Raw genomic sequence first — 21,565 nt, 5'->3', positions numbered from 1 at the left:
TTCTAATTGAATGAGTCATCCCATGCTTGTCAGCAGTGCACGATTGTATTACAAAGTTGTAAAGTGGAAGTGGCAAAAGTATTGCCAACAGCATTATTAATTGTGAGTGTACGCGTGTCATCTGGCTTGTTTGAGTCTGAGTGAAGAGTCACTTTATGCTCTCTAGTCTTTACTTTACAATTATTTTCAATATTAGTAAATAGAGGACTTTGGACTACTATTGGAAAATCCAAGAAAATTGTAAAGCTCAAATTGTCTTTTAGCAGAAGGATGTTTCTGAGGAAAAGTTACTCAAATTCAAACGTAGTACTGTGTGAAGCTACTGGGAGTTTTGTTTTAGTAGAAAATGCAGATTTAGGGCCACTGTTTGGATTTAAACACTTGTCTGTATTTTTGCAACCCAAATGTTGCAGCATTGCACTAGTGCATGAAAACCAGAAAGGTAAACTGACAAGTACAACATAGAAAGTGAAAATAATTAGCTTGCTTTTGTTGTTGAAGTTGGGGGAAAAAAGTGAAAAGTGAATAAAGTATAAATGACGAACAATTATATTGGATTTTAAAATGTCTTTCAGTTTTCATAATTTTGTCAGTGAGCAGTAACGTGTTTGTCTCTTTAATTTATTATTTTAGCTTACCTTACTTTAAATTGAAGTTTAATCATGGGATTAAAAGTTCTTTAAATTTGGTCCATTTTAAATTCTTGAATTTAAGAAAGTCTCTTCCTTTACCACTAGTTAGGCTGCATTTAGAAAGCTATCATTAATAGCTACCATTCTGTAGAGAAGAACTGTCCAGATGTCTGTCTTAGCATGTAGTGAGATTGAACATGTCTCTTATGGGGTAAAAGCAGATCAGTAACATATTGTTCTGAAGCTTGGAAAAAACTGCATTTTAGAGGGGAAATCTGGTTTCGTCCACTTCAGAGTAATAGGTTAGGGTATTGCAAAGGTGACATGTTAGCTCTTCATAGACACAATTTGGTGGATTCAGAATTGCTGCCCCTTTTTACCTTCTGTCCTACTTCCTGGTGAATATCAGCAGTGGTCCTGGAGTCCCACTGAAGACTTTACATGAGCCTAATTGATACACACTGTTAGAGCATTGAGGCCAATGGTTGCAAAATGAGGAAAATGTCTTTATTCCTATCAGCAGAAAGGGTGTTGTGAATAAAAACACTGACTGCTGTTTCTAGTGCACTATGCATTGAAACCAACAGAATGTCAGGATAATCCAGGTATGGTAGGCACCTTGGGGAATGTTCCTCTTCTAGCTGGACATGAGACTTTGGCAGTTGTGAAATAGTTAAGTCCCTTTATTTATTTATTTTTTTCATGAAGTTAATGACTGAGTGCAGCTGCAGGACTGTGTGTTTTAAAGGGTTTCTAAATTTTTTAAAAACGTATATTTTCTCTAATTTGAGCAGGATTTGCTATTGAAATAACTTCAGTTTTTCTCTCTCTCTCTCTTTTTTTTTCTTTAAAAAGTTTGGGTGAATTTTGAAGGAATTCTCACATTGGTTAGAGCCAGGCGTAGAGTGAAGTTGGTCTGTATGGCACATGTTAATTCACCTCAGTCCTAACCCACAACACCTCTGATATTTTAGTGTAATGCCTTACTTGAATAGAGGCTCCCAGTCATGCCTAACAGTGCCAAACTGTAAGCTGACTGATATGGCCAAATAGTGACTCAGATGTAAACATCAAATTCAGTTTTCACTTTTGACCTAGCAAGGATTTGAATACAGGTCACCAGTGGTAAAAAAAACTTCGAACCACTGGTCCACCTAGCAGGAAAATTTGAATAAACTACATACAGTTGCTTTTGTGGGGTTTTGCAGCTACGGGGGCGAAATGCAGGTTTAAAGTAATTGTCCTGACTGCTGCTTTACACCTGAATAATTGAAAAATGTCCCAATGTGAATTTCTAGGTTCAGAGATTCTACGAATAATAAGTGTTAGGGTGTTCGCTTAGAGGTACTGATTCTGAACACTCTTACTCAAATGTGTAGTCTTTAATTAAATAAGTAGCTATGCTGTCTTCAGTGGGACTACTGACGTGAATAAAGATTTGGAGGATGGCTTTATAGCTGGGATTTCTAGATTCTGTCTTCAGTATTCCAGGTGCTCATTCTTTGTGCAGTGCTTAAAATTCTGCCTTGCCTATTGGGGATTTCCAGTCTTGGAGGGTGAATTCCACTGAATAGTATATTGAGTTCCTAAAAAAACCCTAACTCTCTCCCTGCAGAATAGGTGGAATTTTAAGTCTCCTGGATTAAATACATGGTCCAAAGGAAAGATTCCCACCCTCAACCCCCAGGGGCATAGCTAAGGCATTGCCCTGTTCACTATTTGGAATATCAAGTAATTCAAGGTTATAATGAACATTGGTCTGATTGTGCAGGGGCTGTGTTTTGCTAAGCAGTATCTTATTTTCTTAGGGGCAAATCTTGGCTTGTGACCCAAGCCTGAATTACAGGTTTTTGTGCAGGGTAGGAAGGTTCAGCAGGGATCAGGGAATGGAGGAATCCATTGCCATGGCATAGCAGCAGGGCAGTTGTGCAGCTGTTAGTGCACAATCAGGGTTACAGTGGATTACGTTGCTGCTATCTCCCACCCTTCAATGTGATTTGGTTGGTAGTCTGGCACATCTTATCAGTGGAGCTGATTTGAATTTATTCTGGTGTAGCACTGCAAAATCTGACTCATGTAGCTTTACAGACTTTTTAGCAGAAATTTATTTGAATACATTGGTGGAGTGTTTCCTTTCCAATATGTAGAAAAGAAATGGTGACAAAGGATAAAGCTTACCTTGAAAAAATATAGCCTGGGTCTATATTATCTCTCCTGTTGAGACCTCCATAGTAGGGATCCCCATTAAAGGAAGGTCTGGAGCAGGTGCAGCCAGGGAGATTCCTTAGTGGCGTAGTTTTGCTGCCAAGGATATCTGGGGACCATTGGGAGCAAATTCTGTGCAAATGGCCTTGCCCTCCCTCTGATCTCTCTATGGGCAGGGAGACTTCACGCCCCAGACAGAATGTGGTTTTTGTTATTATATATTACGTGCATTGCAGTAGCTGGGGAGACCCAGTGTGGGCCAGAACCCCAGTGTGCTAGGCACAGTACAAGCACAGAACAAAAAAACAGTTCCTGCCCCAAAGAGTTTACAATCTAAGTTTAAGACGAGATAATCAGTGGACACAGACAGACCCATGGGGAAGCACAAGGAAACAATTACACAGTATTGGTCAGCATGATAGGCAGTGGTCCCCACACATCAAATCCTTAACCTTAGAGTGATATGTAGGAACTCTGGCATAGGGGAACTTTGCAGAGATTTTCTTCTCCTATTTCATATTCCCCTAGGGGTTTACTGTGGGTGGGTGGGTGTAAGGGGTGTGTTGGTGTTGGCGGTAATCAAGCCCTGAGCTTGTTTTAGCATACCTTTTCTAGTGTGTTAGCTTATGAATTCAGTGTTCACTCAGTGTATCTTGATTATAATGCAAGACTTAATTCGGACATACAAAGTATATAGGCGCAATTATAAAATGATAGCAGGAGTAGGATGAAGGATGTAAACTTGGGGAAAAAAAATTAAAGTTCTTGCTGGAGCCAGGATTTGGAGAATGTTCTTTTCCAAGGATAGAGACTTTGATTCCAAGCGTGAAGCACTTTAGCACTCATTTAATGATACTGCAGTTCCATATGGCAAACGTTTCTTCAAGCAGTTATTTCTTTCCTTTATTTCATCATTCATGATTTTTAGTTGGTCTCAAGAGCAAATATTTGTTTACATTTCTCTGCTTTTATTTATATCTTCACGTTTAGAAAAAGTTATATATTTTAAATGTTAGTTTTATATGTAGAAATTTGAAAGTGTGTATTTTTGTTCCAAAACTACGCCAAGCTCAAACTAATAAACGCAACAAAATTTTTTATTTTTTTTCTTGACACTGTGCCAAAGTTTTCCTCATATACATAGGTGTTTAGGACTTAATTATTTTTAATTTAAAAAGGAGCTTTCTGATCTGCAGATGATATTTTGAAAATTGTAATATCCTTCGTCTACTTAAAGCTGACATAATATCAATTATGCTAAAATGGATGTGCAAACCCTGGAATGTTATTTTTGGAAAACAGTTACCTTCTTAGTTCCAGCAAAAGGAAAATAAGAATGTGCTTTGAATGAACCTGACAGCAGTGTGGTAGAAACTGGAATTCTGCTAAAATCTATAAAGCCCACATATACTGCTGCATTAAACATGTTTTTTTCTTTAAATTAAAGTTCTCTCCCCTGTTTTAATTGCAGTACATGTGCTAAATTGCCTAATCAATCCCAGACATCCATTTGTGTGATGGAAAGTATTGCATCATAGAATACAGTCAGAAACTGTCATGTGGGATTGCTAGACTGGTAGTAAATCTAAGCTGTAAAATGAAAGTTGTCAGCTGTATGGAGGAGTTTATGCCTTTGGAATAGATTTGTTATATATTTAAAAATGTTTCAGTTGATTTAGCCTTTTTAGATATTACAGATCAATATAAAACCTTGACTTTTTTGTTTCAAATAGTATTTTACAGAACTACAGTGTTCAGAATGTTGGTTTAAAAATGCTTTGTATTAATTGTCTTTTTTATCTGTATCACAAACTTAACTGCATTGAATGTTTAAATTAAGAGTTTAGCATGTGGAATTGCTGAAAATCAGCAAATCCTAAAAAGGCAGACTTATTATTCAAGCTTTGGTTTATATAAAGTTCTTAGTCTAAATAGTTGTACTGCTCAGACTTTTTTTTTTCCAAGAGAAATTAATAGCCCTGCCAAGTCCCTCTTTTTCCTAGAGACTAGCTCTTATTTTCAGCCAACAATCTTTTCTCTCCAATTTGTTGGATATCACCTTTTGCAAAAATGCTTTTTATTTATATCAGGCCTAAATCAGTACAATCCATCAAACTTCTTGTTCTAAATCTTTGAAACCTCCCTCATGGCACCTCCTCAATGTTTACAGCTCAGTCTTACTGCAAAAAAAAAAAAAAAAAAAAGGCTTTCTGTATTAGAGTAATTAAAATATCGAAGGAAAAACCATTTTAGATAATCTTTAATAAAATAAACCTTGTTCCTTTCTAATGTTTAAACTTGTTTTTGCATACTGCAGTTTGATCTGCAGATCGTGAACTCAGGCTGTACATGAAGGAGAATATTTGCATATGCATACATTTCAGATTCATTGTCTAACTTCAGTTACAAATGTATATCCTCAACCCCTTCTCTGTTGCTCAGATGAAAAATTTTAGCAAGGCCAGGCTCAGTTTCCTCAGTTTTTAATATGAACATAAAATTCCTGATTAAGTTGTCAACCATCCCCAAAACCATAGAACAGTCCCAAATTCTGGTGGTTCATTCCTTGGCCTGCTGACCTTGCTTGCAGTGCAGTTAAGTTATGAATTTATTTCACACGTTGTTGTGATGTTATGACACTACAGGATGACTGAGTACAGTGTTATGCAACACATATCACAATGGAGTTAAATTAACTGACTGGTGAAGAGAGTCCCTGTCTACTGCAAAATCCCTTCTATATCACTGAGCAGGTTTTGTGTTTGCAGGCAGCTGTGTACAGAGACCTCTGCCCCCTTGACTTCTGTGGAGTTAGGTTACACACTGGCTCCATACGTTAACATAGGGAGGAGTGATGGGGTAGGTTGAGGAATGGGAGCTACTGCATCCCACGTAGGGTTTACTGTAGGGCAGCAACTGATACTTTAGCATGTAATAACAGTCAGGTGGGGGTCTGCATCCCACAGCCTCTTCACTGTATTTTCTTTTCCCAAGCATGGATTTCATCCTTCCACTCTGCCAATATGGATTTAACTCCCAACACAGTGCGTGGTAATACCTGGACTCTGTGAGGGAAGTGAATTTCACCCATGTGATTACTTGTCCTGTGGAATAAAATAAGTGTGAGCCCTAATGGTGAGCCTGGTGTTCCAGTGTAGCGTTCTGCCACCCTTAAGTCAAGTCTAATTTCTGGATGCTCCAAGCATCTATTGGTTATCTAATGGCACTCATGTGTGGGAGTGAGCTCTTGGGAGGTCGTTGGAGTCTTTGGTACAATTCTGTCTCCAAAATGAAGGGAGGGTTGAGATTATTTCCTTGCTCATCCCCTTCCTGGCTACTCCTAAATCATGCCTGTCAGTCAGGATTTATATCTGGGGATTATTAAAGTACTTTTGAAGGGCAAATTTGGTTTAGATTTGGAATGGAACAGTTTGTACCAAATGACAGGATTTTTTTTTTTTAAATCTGGGGCACAGGGGGAGGAGGGGTGGCGCCGATGTCTCAGAGTCCCTATACAAGGCCTTAATTCCATTTTTGTATTGTATAAACTGAACACCATGCTTAATATTCTTAGTAAATCTTCAGAAATAAAAGTGTAAACATTCACAGCAAAGTACAGTTAAATATGTTTTGTCAAGCCAGGCTACCTCCCTCTTTAGTTATTTTTATAAGAAAGTGATTTTGTTTAAATAAGAGACAAAGTTAGAGAATCTGCAGTCCCTCAGTAATCATCTCTATAGCACAGATACACCCTGTTTACCAGGGTTCTCACAAGCTTAGGCCCTAAATCCACAATCCACTTCACAGGGTTTGGATCTCTGTGCCCTATGGGGCCCTGTTAGCATCAATGATCTCTGTGTCGATTCTGGGATCTGCCAAAGAAGGGTCAGTTGCAGGTTCGGATCTATGTGGGAACAGCTTTTTATTAAAATATTGTCAGCACGTCCCTGCCGAGAAGAGGGCTCCATGCTTAGGTTCTCCCCAAATAACTTCTAATAGAGACTGTGTAAATCCGTGGGGTGTCATTTGTTTACTCTTTCACCTCCTCTTTCCTCCCTCCATCTTGCTGAGGCCGGCAGATGTTTCTTTGTGGCTATTTGGGGGGAACTTATTTGGGGGGAACATAATTACTGGACAGCAGCAGTTAAACTGGAGAACTCATTGCCAGAAGAGGTGTCATTGCAACGAAGAGCTTAACAAAATTCAAAAAGGATAGGTGTATCTCCATATTAATATTCAATCTCGTAGAACTGGAAGGGACCCTGAAAGGTCATTGAGTCCAGCCCCCTGCCTTCACTAGCAGGACCAAGTACTGATTTTGCCCCAGATCCCTAGGTGGTCCCCTCAAGGATTGAACTCACAACCCTGTGTTTAGCAGGCCAATGCTCAAACCACTGAGCTATCCCTCCCCCCAAATCCATATTGATATGGATATCAAAATATCCAGAGTTGTCATAATTAATTACAGCAAATTTTGAAAGGGATATTAAACCTTATGCTTCAGTGCTTAAGCCAATCTCTTCCTATTAAGTCCCCCTCATTAGGTCTCATCATGGTCTCTATCAGCCTACTGCAGGGTTCTATATCTTCTTCTGCTGCATCTGGTACTGGCCACTGTCAGAGACAGGATATTGGACTAGATGGATCTCAGGTCTTATCCAGTACAGCAATTCCTATGTTCCCCACCATTAGAACAGACTTTTGTGTCAAGCAGGTTTATTTAAACCATACATAGCACAGAACTGATTATTTTTAAAATCAAATAAAAAAATTCTTAGAAAAATATCCATACATCTGTATATATAGCCTCATTGGGTATGTCTACAGAACAAAGAAAAACCCACGGCTGGCCCGTATCAGCCTGCTCAGGCTGTGGAGGTGTTCCATTGCTGTGTGGACTTCCGGGCTCAGGGTGTAGCCGGGGCTCTAGCCCAGAAGTCTACACAGCAATGAAAGAGCCTGCAAGCCCAAGTCGGCTAGCATGGGCCAGCCGTGGGTGTTTAGTTGCTGTGTAGACATCCCCATTGAGTTAATGCAGAATGCACATAAAGAACAGTACTGCTGTTCGTAATTTCAAAACAAATTTATAAGTACTGTATGCTACTTCCATTTTCTCCATTCCGATGCTTTCTATGCCAAGAAAAAAGTGGTTCTTTTGTTTTTAAATTTACATTTTATTAATAATTTTAATCATTACAGAAGTTTTGTCAGTCTTCAAGTCACAATACATACTGAACTCAGACAGTTTTCTGAGACAAAGAAAACCATGAATAATATACATGCTAGAAGTAAATCACCTTCTCTCACCAGGGCATTTAGACTTTCTAAGTAGCAAATAATTTATAGCATATGTTCCATCAGTGCTCTCTGGCAGAATTGTTCCAGTAGCAATACTGAAAAAGGAACAAATGAAGAAACACCTAACAGTAAGACAGGAAAACCCACATGGAAAATCTGATTAATGGTTTTGTAGACTTTTAGGCTAAAATGGACCATTATGATGATTTAGTCTGACCTCCTGCATAACACGGGCCATAGAACCTCACCCAATAATTTCTGCATCAAGCACATAACTTTTGTTGAGCTATAGCACATCTTTTAGAAAGACACCCAGCCCTGATTTAAAAACTTCAAGTGATGGATAATCCATTGCCTCCCTTTGTGTGTTATTCCAGTGTTTTATTACCCTCACTTAAACATTTGTGCTTTGTTTTTAGTTGGAATTTTTTGTCTAACTTCAGCTTTCCACTGTTGGATGCATTTTTCTGTTAAATTAAAGAGCCATCTATTAGAAATCTCTTCTTCATGTAGACACTTGTAGTCCATGATCCAATAATCTCTTTACCCCCTTTAGGATAAATTAAATAGATTGTTTCTATAGTCTCTCACTATAAGGCATGTTTTCCAGGCTTTAAATCCTTCTTGTAGCTCTTGTCTGAACATTTTCCAATTTTTCAACATCCATTTTGAAGTGTGGGCACTGGAATTGAACACAGTATTCCAGTAGTGGTCTTGTTAATGCAGTATTCAAAGGCAATACTACCTTCCTTCTCCTATCTGATATTCCCCTGACTATGTATCTAAGAATGGCATTCCCCCACTTAGCTACAGAATTGCATTGAGTGCACATGCTCAGTTGGTTATCTACTATTATCACTAAGTCTTTTTCACTGCAATTCTAGAATGAAGTTAATTATTTTACATGTAATTTGGAGTCTGATTAGAATCTGGTGAGACCTGACCGCCACTGCGGGCCCTATAGATGCTAGCATGATATCTAATGCTTGTGCCCTAGTATCCAGTGATATGGCAGAACAGCAGCTTCTTGCCAACAGAGAACTCTCTGGTTATAATAACTTGAGTTCTATAGTGATTTGGGCTGTCTCCTCCAGGTTTCTAAATACATTACTCCCCTAATATTATCCCCCCTCCTCTCACCTAATACATGCACCCAGTCTCTCTGTGTTCTGGTCATATTCCCTATCTCCTTCCCCAAACTCCTCCATGGGAATGAACCCTCCTTAGCTATGATGTTTGAGCAGTGTGGAGTAGGTGAGTGGATTTACATACTGAACCTTTAGGTCTTTTAGGAGAGAAGCGGTCTCCTGATTTATTTGAATAAGCCATGAGTTTAGCAAAATTAAATATTACTCTATGCTAGTGTTTGGGGGGGGGGGGGCAAGACACTCCTGAGGAGAACACAAATTTTTACATAGCAAAGCTTGTAATTATACTTCTGTCCATATTATAGTTGGTCCACATTATCCAATGTGTCCTCTTTAGTACCCCAAAGTAAACTTTTTAAAGTGACATACATACCAGACAGCACCAGCCCCCGACCATGCTAATCTGTATAGGGGTGCTGCAACAAGTTATGACAGTAAGATTTAGCAGACCTGATGAGAACTAGCTTTCAAAATTTTTGAGACATTAGGGTCCTTACCTCCACAAACCAAATATCCAAATGCTCAGGCTTTAGTTAGGTGGAAGGAATTTTACCCTATATTTGGTTATATGAACTGTTTCCATTGTGCAATGGTAACCCACTGCTCAGTGTGTTATATATCCTCCTTTTAGTAACTTGTCCACAGAGGATATGAGTCTATTGCAGCTACAAGAATTACTCATTTATCTTGACTGATAGAAATTCATGCTGTTAATGTTGCAGTTTCCAGATTCCGTCTTTGCTGATGAGCCAGCGTGGCAGTTGTTACACAGGAATTAATCTCTTAGCAGCAATGACCCTTAAAATACTCATGAACCTCTGGTATGATGTCAGAGCATCTCTTGCTTGATATCCTCAATGATGGCAATACTTTTGTCAAGGCTCCTTCCCCACTCTGAACTTTAGGGTACAGATGTGGGGGCCTGCATGAAAACTTCTAAGCTTAACTACCAGCTTAGATCTGGTCTGCTGCCACCACTCCCAATGTGCTAATTCCCTTCCCTGGGTAGCCTTGAGAGACTCTTCACCAATTCTCTGGTGAATACAGATCCTTGGATTTTAAAACAAGGAGAAATTAACCATCCCCCCTCCGTTCTCCCACCAACTCTTGGTGGATCAAGATCCAACCCCCTTGGATCTAAAAACAAGGAAAAATCAATCAGGTTCTTAAAAAGAAGGCTTTTAATTAAAGAAAAAGGTAAAAATCATCTCTGTAAATCAGGATGGAAAATAACTTTACAGGGTAATCAAACTTAAAGAGCCCAGAGGACCCCCCTCTAGCCTTAGGTTCAAAGTTACAGCAAACAGAGGTAAACACCGTAGTAAAAGGTACATTTACAAGTTGAGAAAACAAAGATAAAACTAACACGCCTTGCCTGGCTGTTTACTTACAAGTTTGAAATATGAGAGACTTGTTCAGAAAGATTTGGAGAGCATGGATTGATGTCTGGTCCCTCTCAGTCCCAAGAGCGAACAACACCAAAAAAAGAGCACAAACAAAAGCCTTCTCCCCACCAAGATTTGAAAGTATCTTGTCCCCTTATTGGTCCTTTGGGTCAGGTGTCAGCCAGGTTACCTGAGCTTCTTAACCTTTTACAGGTAAAAGGATTTTGCAGTCTCTGGCCAGGAGGGATTTCATAGTATTGTACACAGGAGGGCTGTTGCCCTTCCCTTTATAGTTATGACAACTTTGCATGTAATACAACCCCATTCTGTTTTCACCTCATCACAGAGTGCTTGTCGCTTAGGGCACTCCAATAGTCTATGATTCAGTTTAATTATGTAAGCCATATTTTTCCACGTAGGGTGGCTCATAGATCTTCCTTTTAATTATTTTCCACCCATGCCCTTTTAAGACAACTTTTCAGCTCCACGTGTTTCTGAATCTGGTTGGTGTGGAGTTCTGATCGTTCGGAAGTCTCAGAAAGGATTTAACCTTATCACTCCTGGTCATTCCTGTCATTACCCGACCTGATGCAAAGCAATGCGTAGGCTGCTGACAGTCAGAACACAAGCACACATTAACTTGGCTTTTGATGCAGACATGAGTACCCATTTAGGAGTAGCCTATACCTCTTTCCTTAAACTCTGGGACTACTGCACTGGAGGAGGGGAGAGGGTAAAGTGGATTCTAGCCGGGGTATCTCTCCTTCCAACATCCCCTGCATCCAGAACTGTTCCAGGGCAGATCCCCACTACTCTGGAGGCACTTGGACCGAGGTGGTGCCTCCCTCCATTGGATCTTGGGGGAAAACTGCAGAGAGGAGCCAGCCTGAGCCTCCAGCCAGTAGCAACAAGATCAGCCAAAGCAGAGATCTCTGGACAGTCAGAGAACGTTTTGCAATTTTGACTGTACTTTTTGTGCCCTGTTCTGATTGGCTGTTTGTTCCAACTCTCTACCACCTCCTTCTTCACAGTCCATTCACCACAGCTTCACTCTATACCTGCCCCTCTTACCCTCTAGACTCTGCCCAATCCCCCTTCCTTTCCCTTTTCTTTCCATTTAGCTTATCCTCTCCTAGGTTAAACAGAACCAGAACTGCCATGATGTTTGCTGCCATCACAGTGTGCACACTCCTTCCCCCACCCTGCATGTCTCTTCTCTGTTTACATTGTAAGCTCTTTAGAACAGTGACCATTTACTGCTCTGTGTTTGTACAGTGCCTAGCACAAGGAGGCCTTGCTCCTGTGGCCATTAGGCACTATAATTATAAACGGGATTAATAATAATTTTCCCTCATTTAAAAAATAATAAATGCAGTTCTGGTCATCATTTGTATAATTAATATTAGCGGTATTTACAATTGGATATTCGAATGGAAGTCTGCTCACTGAAGTAATAGTATTAAAACCTCTTGCCGTGTATATGAAGAACATTGGCTTCATGTGCCAGGGAGAATATATATTTTTATAGCTGATAGTAAGTAATTAATTGCAATACCAGTCTTTGTTAAAGAGCATGTTATTTTCCACTGGTGAAATCCTGGCTCCATTGAAGTTAATGGCAAAACTCCCATTGACTTTAATGGGGCCAGGATTTTACCGTCTTTACATTCTTATTTTCTGAACAATTCTGTTTTTCTTCTGATAGCATTTGTATTTTCTCAAACTAACCTGACTATCGACAGTGATTTGAAAGCTGAAAGCAATGTACCATATGATATTCCCCTCAAGCTGCATGACACCTGCACAAACTTTCATGAAGGGAGTGCACAATGGTAACATATGATAGAGCTCTTTCCTAAGCCTTAGCCTTTAATTAAAATTCAGGCAAGATTCACAATGAGTTCATGGTACTGAAATCCCTAATGGGATTATGGAATTTGTTAATATTTCAGATATTAGTCATTCCTGAATGAGTCTGTTGTGTGACAAGGTCACTGTCTTCTCTTATCAGTCATCAATGAGAGATATAATTTCTGTACATTTTTAAGAAAATGCAACAGCCATTGGTTTGACAGGGAAGAACCCTGGCCCTCAGTGAAACTGAAACCATTGTGGAGCTGATACTATAGCACTTCCTTTAGATAATGTAGGTACTGTAGCAAAAAATGTTGCTCTGTGTATTTGAGTATTGAAGAGAAGGCGGGGAAAGCACAAAAGCCTTAATATTTCCGTATAGTTATTCACTTGAGACTATCTAGGTGGATGGAAATCCTCCAACATTACAGACGTTTTTCTTAATAATTTAGGCCCTGATTCTGCAAAGACTTATGCACACATTTAACTTTATGCACTGTGAATACATGCAGTGAAGTGAATGGGGCTAATCACAATGTAAACCATATGGGCCCGATCCTTGGTGCGAAGGAAATGTAAAGTCATCATAAGTGGGCAGCTGAGAATACCTCTGTGGGGGAATCCTGGGCTGGCATAATCAGCTGGCACCCTCTTTCAGCAGCACAGCCTACGGGATGTGCCACAGGAGGAGAGTGTATGGACGAATTACTGTTGCTTTCTGTTGATCTGGAATGACTCCTACAGGTTTGTTGTAAATCAACATAAATTTGAACAGTCCTGAAGCAGCTCTGATTTACATTGAGTGCTACAAGGATAAGGGGAATGCAAGGATGCCTTTGAGCCACATTTCCTCCACTCCTCAGTCCTGCACTCAGCACAGCTCAGCCATACCTGAGGATGTGTATGCTTTTACTTGTTAAATGTAAAATACAATGAAGATCAGTAGTAAACTAAAATAATCTCAAAATGAAATGTGCCATGGCTTAATTTCTAGAAAAATCCAAAATAATACAGGGTAGATATTATGGGGAAAATATCCCAATTGACCATTGCTGTATGAAAAAGGAAACATTCTATCGTGGAGGAGTATGCTAGTTGCTAAATTATATATCTGGCTGTGATAGATCATATAAATATTGAATTCTTATCCATAAATCACAAATTGTGAAGACATGGTTATGCAAATCATAACAAACAAGTGGGATTTAAAATGAAGGGGTTATGCTTTCTTTACTAAATGTTGTAATCCACCAACTTGATGTGACATCTGTAATTGCATATTTGCAAATGCTTGTTTTTTTCCACTAGTTCATCAGCATAGTGTGTACAAGTTCCATTTCCCTATCACTTCTCTTTGAAAATAATTGATAAACTATTTTGCATTCTGTGAGAAGCATGCAGTTAAGTTACTAGTTTGTACTAAGCATTGCAAATGGAATGCTAGCTGTGTGACTGTTTCTTGCATGGCCTCATTTGATCTGAAATGAACCCATTGGTACCAGTGGTCTGGATTTTCCTCTGGTAAATTGTAATGAATTTGCTCAGCAACAGGAAATCCCAATTCCCAGATCTCCCAGGAGTTAATAAAATGATTAGTTTATGTATTTTTTTTTATTTGTAGCTTTTCATATAATTAATTTTACAGCCGATGTTCATTTGATCACCTAAAAGCTCAGTTTTGGGGGATGAGCTCCCTTCATCTTCCAGCATCTTTCTCAATAATAGCCAAAATGTTGAACTGACTTATTTATTTATCTTTACAAAAATTAGTGCTTTTTGTGGAAGGTTTACTACTACATCTGCATACAAGACCATGATTTAAATGTCAAAGATTTGCTGGTATTTTCTTTACATTGATATCTGTTGGGAAAAAATGTATTCCCTCTGTGCTACGTGGGTCAGTTAGTGGAGGCAACAATGTGTTTGCATCAGACATTCCATTTTTCCATTCTTCTTTTCCAGATTATAGAACAGGCCCCTGTTTCACTCAGGTCAACAACCAGATGTGTCAGGGCCAGCTGACTGGCATTGTTTGCACGAAGACTCTTTGTTGTGCAACCATCGGACGTGCCTGGGGCCATCCTTGCGAGATGTGTCCTGCCCAGCCTCAGCCATGTCGTCGTGGCTTCATTCCTAACATCCGCAGTGGAGCATGTCAAGGTAAGCCTTTTGGTTTGGCTGGTCATGGTTACTGCATCGTGAATGTTGTCTAGAAAAGCACGTATCCACCTAAAACCAAATTACTGTTTGTTTGTATTTTGCAATGTTTATTATTTCAAAGTTTCAGAGATTTCATGAATCTATGAAATAATAAGCACAGGAAAAAATATAATATGATTGCTGTTATTCACAAAATTCTAATAATCCTGGAAACACCAAAGTTTTAGCTGGGATACATGCACCTAATAATGAAACTAATAGTATAGAAAAAAATGAATACAAACTATAAGAACATAATGAGAGAGCTATCCACCAGCTATGATATAATGCTAGTACTGAACCTGAGTCTCTCACTCTGGCCTTTGATTAAAGTAAAAATGCCCATTTACTTTGAGTTATGTCTAGAAAAAGAACTGATGGCCTCTGTGTTACTGTTGAGCAGTTTGCTTTGTAAAGTGGTGGTTGGGGTCCTAGTTCTTTATCTTTGCTATTTATTAATTATTTACTTACCTATTTGCACAACCTTGGGGACACACACATCTTGTAGTTGGAGCCACTTGTGGTTTGTCAATCAGTTGGGTGCAAAGGCTGAAGACTGCTTTAGCGGATGTGGTACCAGGAACATTGCTTTGTGAATGGGCAGCAGCCCCCGGTGTCTTTGACTGGTAAAGAATGGTCTAAGAACTGAGAAGACCTGTCAGACTCCTTGTCTGATGCACCATCCCCTTCTGCCTTTTCTCTAGCAATCAGTGACTGATTGTTCCACTCCCATGTGACCTCATATATATGATGATGAAGGCAGACATATCAAGAAAGTTTCCGTCTTGCCTGCTCTCTGTTTCTTCCTTTGATTGAATTCTTAAACAAACTGCATGTAGAATGAAATGGCTAAAGATAGCAGAAATTCCAAATAATTAGGAGTTTATTTCCTTTCTGTTGCATAGGTGGTGGTAGTCTCAAGTTGAGATATGTAATGAATTATAGACTGTTGTTTCAGTACTTTTCCTGGGATCCCTAGCAGCCAAGTTGGCAGAAATACTCTCCGGAGTGCACAACTTCTGTACATTTTCTCTAGTTTGGCCAGAAGACGCACATAATACAGGATCTTGTTTGCTGTCAGTGTTCTAGGACCCCAAGGCAATCTCTCTTTCTGACTGGGCAAGTATCCACAGCTAGAATGAGGTCTGGCTCATTATCAGATCTGAAATCAACTGTTATTACAATACATGCATGGTTACAATCTGACAACCCACTCTGAGTGCTTGTTGCATTGGATATAAAGTGTTTCACAACTCTGCTTGTAGCATGTGGTAATGGCACTTTGCCACGTTTAGAAAACTGGGGTTATTTGGGGCTTGGGATTGTGAATTGGGCTTCAGATTTTGTGTCACTGAAATATGTACATCTCCAATGAAATCCTCAAACCCTACAGTCAATATGCAGCACCTAGAAGATGATGACACAATCTGCTCTTTCTTTCATGGATTATTATAACCATTATATGCACTTTTACTTTTTGTAACAATAGCATAAATGGGTATAGCCTGTTAAAGACATTGGGGAAGTTTGTTACTCAGGGGAATCTCAAAATCAGCTACATGCACTGATCTGCCTGTGGGCGTCAATATCTATTAAGTCTTACGATTTCCCAAAGCCATCTCAGAAAACATGGTTTGGTTACAGTGGTCTCTGTACAGACAGATCCCAAAATGTAACTGAGCGAATGCCTAACACCCTACAAGAGAGAATGATTATAACTAGGAGAACTCTTTTCTCTAAATAGTCCAATATAAATACTTCAGTCAGCGCATCATTAGGGCATCCCTATAGCACTGGAGAATTCTGTATGTAAATGCTGGGATGAAAGATTCACTAAGATTCCTCTATGACCTAAAGGAAAGTATATAAAAGATGCAATAAAAACATGCCTACAGTACTAGGGAATTTTTAGACTAAATTCTGCATTCACAGAGATTCAGAAAAGCCTGATATTTTGGGATACTATAGCTAATATTAGAATAATGGACTCAGGCAGTGTATCCTGTAATACTGCAGAACTGGCCACGTAACTTGTTTTAATATGCTAAATGTAAATACATACATCTAGGAACAAAGAATGTAGGCCATATTTATAGGATGGGGAAATCTCATCTGGGAAACAATGACTCTGAAAAATATTTGAGGGTCCTGGTGGATGATCAGCTGACTATGAGCTTTCAGTTTGATGCTGTGGCCAAAAGGACTCATGTGATTCTTGGATGCATAAACAGGGAAATTTCAAGTAGGTGTAGAGAGGTTATTTTATTTCTGTATTTGGCATTAGTGCAAGTGCTGCTGGAATCCTGTGTCCAGTTCTGATGTCCACAATTTCAAGAAGGATGTTGCTAAATTTGGAGAGGGTTCAAGAAGAGCCAATAGAATGATTAAAGGATTAGGAAACTTGCCTTCTTGAATACAGGACACCTGGTAAAATTATTCGTATTCAAGTGAGTTCAATGGCAATCAATCAGAATATGCAGTAGAACCATTCAAATTAACATCAAGTTGACTGAGTCCCTGTTAAAAAGAAATACTGCATAGTTGTATTTTTTTTGTTTGCCTTCTTATCTTTAAGGCTTTACGGGTCGCACGGGAAGGGGTGACACACACACACCCCCTCCACCACCCCCACACAGATGGGGAGAGGTGACACACACACACACGCTCCCATACACCTCTCTCACACAGGGGGGTGACCGACCAACTCAACCCTCCCTGCCTGGTGCTCTCCACCCTCCATGCCTGGCTGGGGCTCCTGGACGGACCCACCTCTCCTGGTACCTGGCGCCACATCTTCCCAAGGCAACGTGTGTGGCGGGGGGCACACAGTCATATGCCCCCCCACCCCAGATTTCTGCCAGGGTTCACACCAGAATGTGGCCAGCAGCAGCCTTTCGGCACTGTGCAGGAGGGAAGGGATGGGAACTGCTTGCAGCTACAGGGGAGGAGGAGGCGAGGAAGGGATGACCTGGCCCATGTCTTTGCAGAGCTCATCTCTTCTTTCCCCCCGCCATGTGTCTGGAAGCAATTGGCCCTTCTTGCCCGCACGGTGTCGAAAGGCAGCTAACATCTCCAGCTGCTGATGGCCATGGACATAAGCCAGCCGCCTCCGGCTACAGCATGGGCAGGAAAGGGTTAAGCCTTAAGGATGCATTGTGCACCAGGGCCCAAGGAACCTGACTGCAGGGGCTTCATGGAACCTGGCCAGAGAGGTGGCTCAGCAGGGGACAGTCAGGGTCCTAGAGCCCGGGCTCCAGCCCCAGCCGAAGTGTCTATACTGCAATTAAAGAGCCCCTTAGCCCAAGCCCTGTGAGCCCAAGTCAGCTGGCACAGGCCCACTGTGGGTTTTTAATTGCAGTGTAGACATACCCTTATTGATAATGTGGGGTGAGACAGCTTCCCATCCCAGCCAGGAAAGGGGGTTAAAGAGCGCCTCTGGGCACAGTCAGCCTCAGCCCGGCACATCTAAGGCCTGGTCTATACTACCCGCCTGAATCGGCGGGTAGAAATCGACCTCTCGGGGATCGATTTATCGCGTCCCATCGGGACGCGACAATCGATCCCCGAATCGGCGCTCTAACTCCACCAGCGGAGGTGGTAGTAAGCGCCGCCGACAAAAAGCGGCAGAAGTCGATTTTGCCGCCGTCCTCACAACGGGGTAAGTCGGCTGTAATACGTCGAATTCAGCTACGCTATTCACGTAGCTGAATTTGCGTATCTTAAATCGACTCCCCGCTGTAGTGTAGATGTACCCTAAGAGGCCTGTCGAGCCTGGAGGGGGGTGGCTCCTTAAAAGTTAGGATTCAAGTTCAATACCAGGTGGCATTCAGAGGGAAGCTCTCTAGCTTCACAGAGCAGGAGTTGCTTACCTGGAAAGCTGCTTAAAGAGCCTCTGCTGCCTGCACCTGCCTGGAGCCTTTGAAGAGGCAGAGGGATCATCTTTACTTTGTTTTCCTTCTTAAAGCTCGGGGTACTCACCCGTGGCCCCTCAGCATAGGGTTAGGAACCCATCCCCCTGCACAGAGACGGTTTCCTTTTGCCTTGCAGGGTACAGCCAGGTAAGCCCGGACTGCTTTGTAGGCTTTTTCATTTGAACTCCTGTTGCATCCAGAAGGGTTGCTTTCTCAAGCTTCACAGCTGGAGGCCCACACCCCACACTGCAAGCCAACTCAAATGTCTACATCCAGCGAAAGACTTCTGGGATGAGAGAGGTGCTCACCCTCACCGCTAGGGAGCACCCTAGAGCAGTGGTTCTCAAACTTTTGTACTGGTGACCTTTTTCCCATAGCAAGCCTCTAAGTGTGACCCCTTATAAATTAAATCACCACTTTTTCATTTTTTTAAATATATTTAACACCATTATAAATTCTGGAGGCAAAGTGGGGTTTGGGATGGAGGCTGACAGCTTGCAACCCCGAGTGTAATAACCTCATGACCCTTTAAGGGGTCCAAGAACCCCTGCCCTAGAGGTTCAACCTATGGCACAGTGGCTGTAAGAAACATGAGCTTTGTTGAGAAATAATTGAATTCACTGAAATCTAGTCTAAATAATCTTCATCTGCAATAAAGAAGTTTTATATGTGTTGCTAAAATCCCCAAAGACGAGAGGTGGAAATGAAAGGGGCCATGAAAGATAATACCAAATTAGTGATTTCTAATTGGGAGTTAAACAAATAAACAAACAAAAAAACCCGAGGAGTCCTTGTGGCACCTTAGAGACTAACAAATTTATTTGGGCATAAGCCTTCGTGGGCCCACGAATGTTTAGTCTCTAAGGTGCCACAAGGACTCCTCGTTTTTTAAAAATTTCCCCCCCCCTCTTCTCCCTCCTCTGATACAGACTAAGGCGGCTTCCACTGAAACTAATTGGGAGTGCCACTGTTTGCCTAGATGCTTCCTGTCACACATACACAAAGATCAGAAGAGGATAGCACTAATCGAGGGGTCGGCAACCTTTGAGAAGTGGCATGCCAAGTCTTCAATAATTTAAGGTTTTGCGTGCCAGTAATAAATTTTACATTTACAGGGGCCCCCGACAGAACCCCAGACTGGCAGCGGACTGAGTGGGGCCGGCGGTAGGGACCCTGGCTGGCAGGGGCCGGTGGACGGAACCCCAGACCAGCAGCGGGCTGAGCGGTTCAGCCCACTGCCGGCCCGGGGTTCCGTCCATCCAGGTCAGCAGCAGGCTGAATGGGGCCGAGACCCTGGCTGGCAAGGGGCCGGCAGCCGGAACCCCAGACCAGTGACGGGCTGAGTGGCTCAGGCCGCCGTCGGTCTGGAGTTCTGTCCGCTGGCTTCTGCCGGCCGGGGTCCCGGCCCCACTCAGCCCGCTGCCGGCCGGGTTTCCATTCACCCAGGCCGGCAGCGGGCTGAGCGGGGCTGGCGGCCAGGACCCAGGCTGGCAGCAGCATGCCAGTAAAAATCGGCTCGCGTGCCGCCGGTTACCGACCTCTGCACTAATCCATTTCTAGCTTTATTTAAGGGTTGTAAAAATGGAGAAATTAAATTCTCTACTTAAGTAGGTAATTTGACCAATGTCATAAGCAAAATTAATGGTAAAACTGGACACTAACCATTAGGAACTGATACATTATGATATAGAGGCTCTTTGATATAATGGGCACTATATAAAGACACAGATTAGACACATGTGGATGAGATTGACAGATAACCCATTTGAAGGAGGTGGAAGGCTGCATGGTGAGAAAGTTGCATGAAAAAAACAAAGAAAATCAGAACTTGCCAAGCCTGAAGATCGGGAGAACAGATTTACCTTATGAGGATCCATGAGGCAGCAAAGGATAACATCCAAGTCCCTGGTCCAGATAGAGAGGGAATTGGCTTGAGTACTAAGTGGGGAGCTATCCTCACTTATTACTAAATTGTATCAACTCTTGTGTGTCTAACTTCTGGTAGGCTTCTATATACAACTGTTAGCCTTTCTGAATTGCAGATGAGTTTTATCCATATCTGTATGTGAAAATTAAACCAGAATAAGGTATGGTGTGCCCTTCCAAAGACGAGTTAATCAAGAATAGCTATCCAGAATAACGCCATGTAGACAAGCCCTTACTTAAAGAACAAATAGTTCTGTATCTAGGTGTAAAAATAATGCAGCCTGCCTTTATTTTTGTATGGTCTTGGGCCATTCATTTCACTTCTTTATGCCTGTAAATAGGGATAAAAGCCTAGCTGGCTGGCTAGAGACAAGGTGGATGAGGTAATATATTTTATTGGACCAACTTCTGTTGGTGAAAGTGACAGGTTTTTGAGCTACACAGAGCTCTTTTTCAGGTCTAGGAGAGGTACTCAGCTGGATAGCTGGCATTTTTTGTGGATTAGTCAGTTATGTTTGCAGAACAAGTAGAATGCTATAGATTTATTTATTTATTCATTCATTAACGATACCATGGCAACCTAAAGAGGAATTTAAAAATAACCCAAATCTTTAAAGCTCCCGATAGCAGTTCTTTTTGCTACAACAATAGGCTTTATGACTGATTTTTAATTCAGGAAAGGATAGAAATGACACCTGTCATGTTCCCAAGAGATCAGACAGTCCCTCATCCCAAAGTATTCAGACAAGAGACAGTCTTAGTTGAAAATATTTTCTTGCCATTACTACATGGCTGTGCAGCCAGGTAGTGGCAGGAATCCCACGCTGGAAGATTTCTCAGATCTTCCCAACATTTCTTAACAGTCCATTTTTTAGCTACTCCCTTTCCTCTTCAGACAGTGATTCTTAGCACCAGGGAAAGGAAATAGAGAGCTCCTACATTTTTGCCCCACTATCGAGTGGCTAATCCAATCTCAAGGGTTTTCCCAAACATCTTCCCTCCTGCTG

The 21,565-nt window shown here is 41.3% G+C and overlaps 1 protein-coding gene across 2 annotated transcripts in view; it reads left to right on the top strand.

Annotated features, from left to right (window-relative positions):
- FBN2 (fibrillin 2) overlaps positions 1-21,565 on the top strand; it is a 257,739-nt gene that overhangs the window by 39,725 nt on the left and 196,449 nt on the right. For both annotated transcript variants that reach the window (XM_005303063.4, XM_065599317.1), the window contains one exon: positions 14,485-14,682. In XM_005303063.4, the coding sequence (XP_005303120.2) occupies positions 14,485-14,682 (198 nt within the window). The remainder of the gene's footprint in view (positions 1-14,484; positions 14,683-21,565) is intronic.

The sequence above is a fragment of the Chrysemys picta genome, chromosome 6 (assembly GCF_011386835.1).
Source record: "Chrysemys picta bellii isolate R12L10 chromosome 6, ASM1138683v2, whole genome shotgun sequence".
Taxonomy (NCBI): Eukaryota; Metazoa; Chordata; order Testudines; family Emydidae; genus Chrysemys; species Chrysemys picta.
Note: the sequence above shows the minus strand (reverse complement) of the source record. Positions and strands in the feature narration are given on the sequence as shown.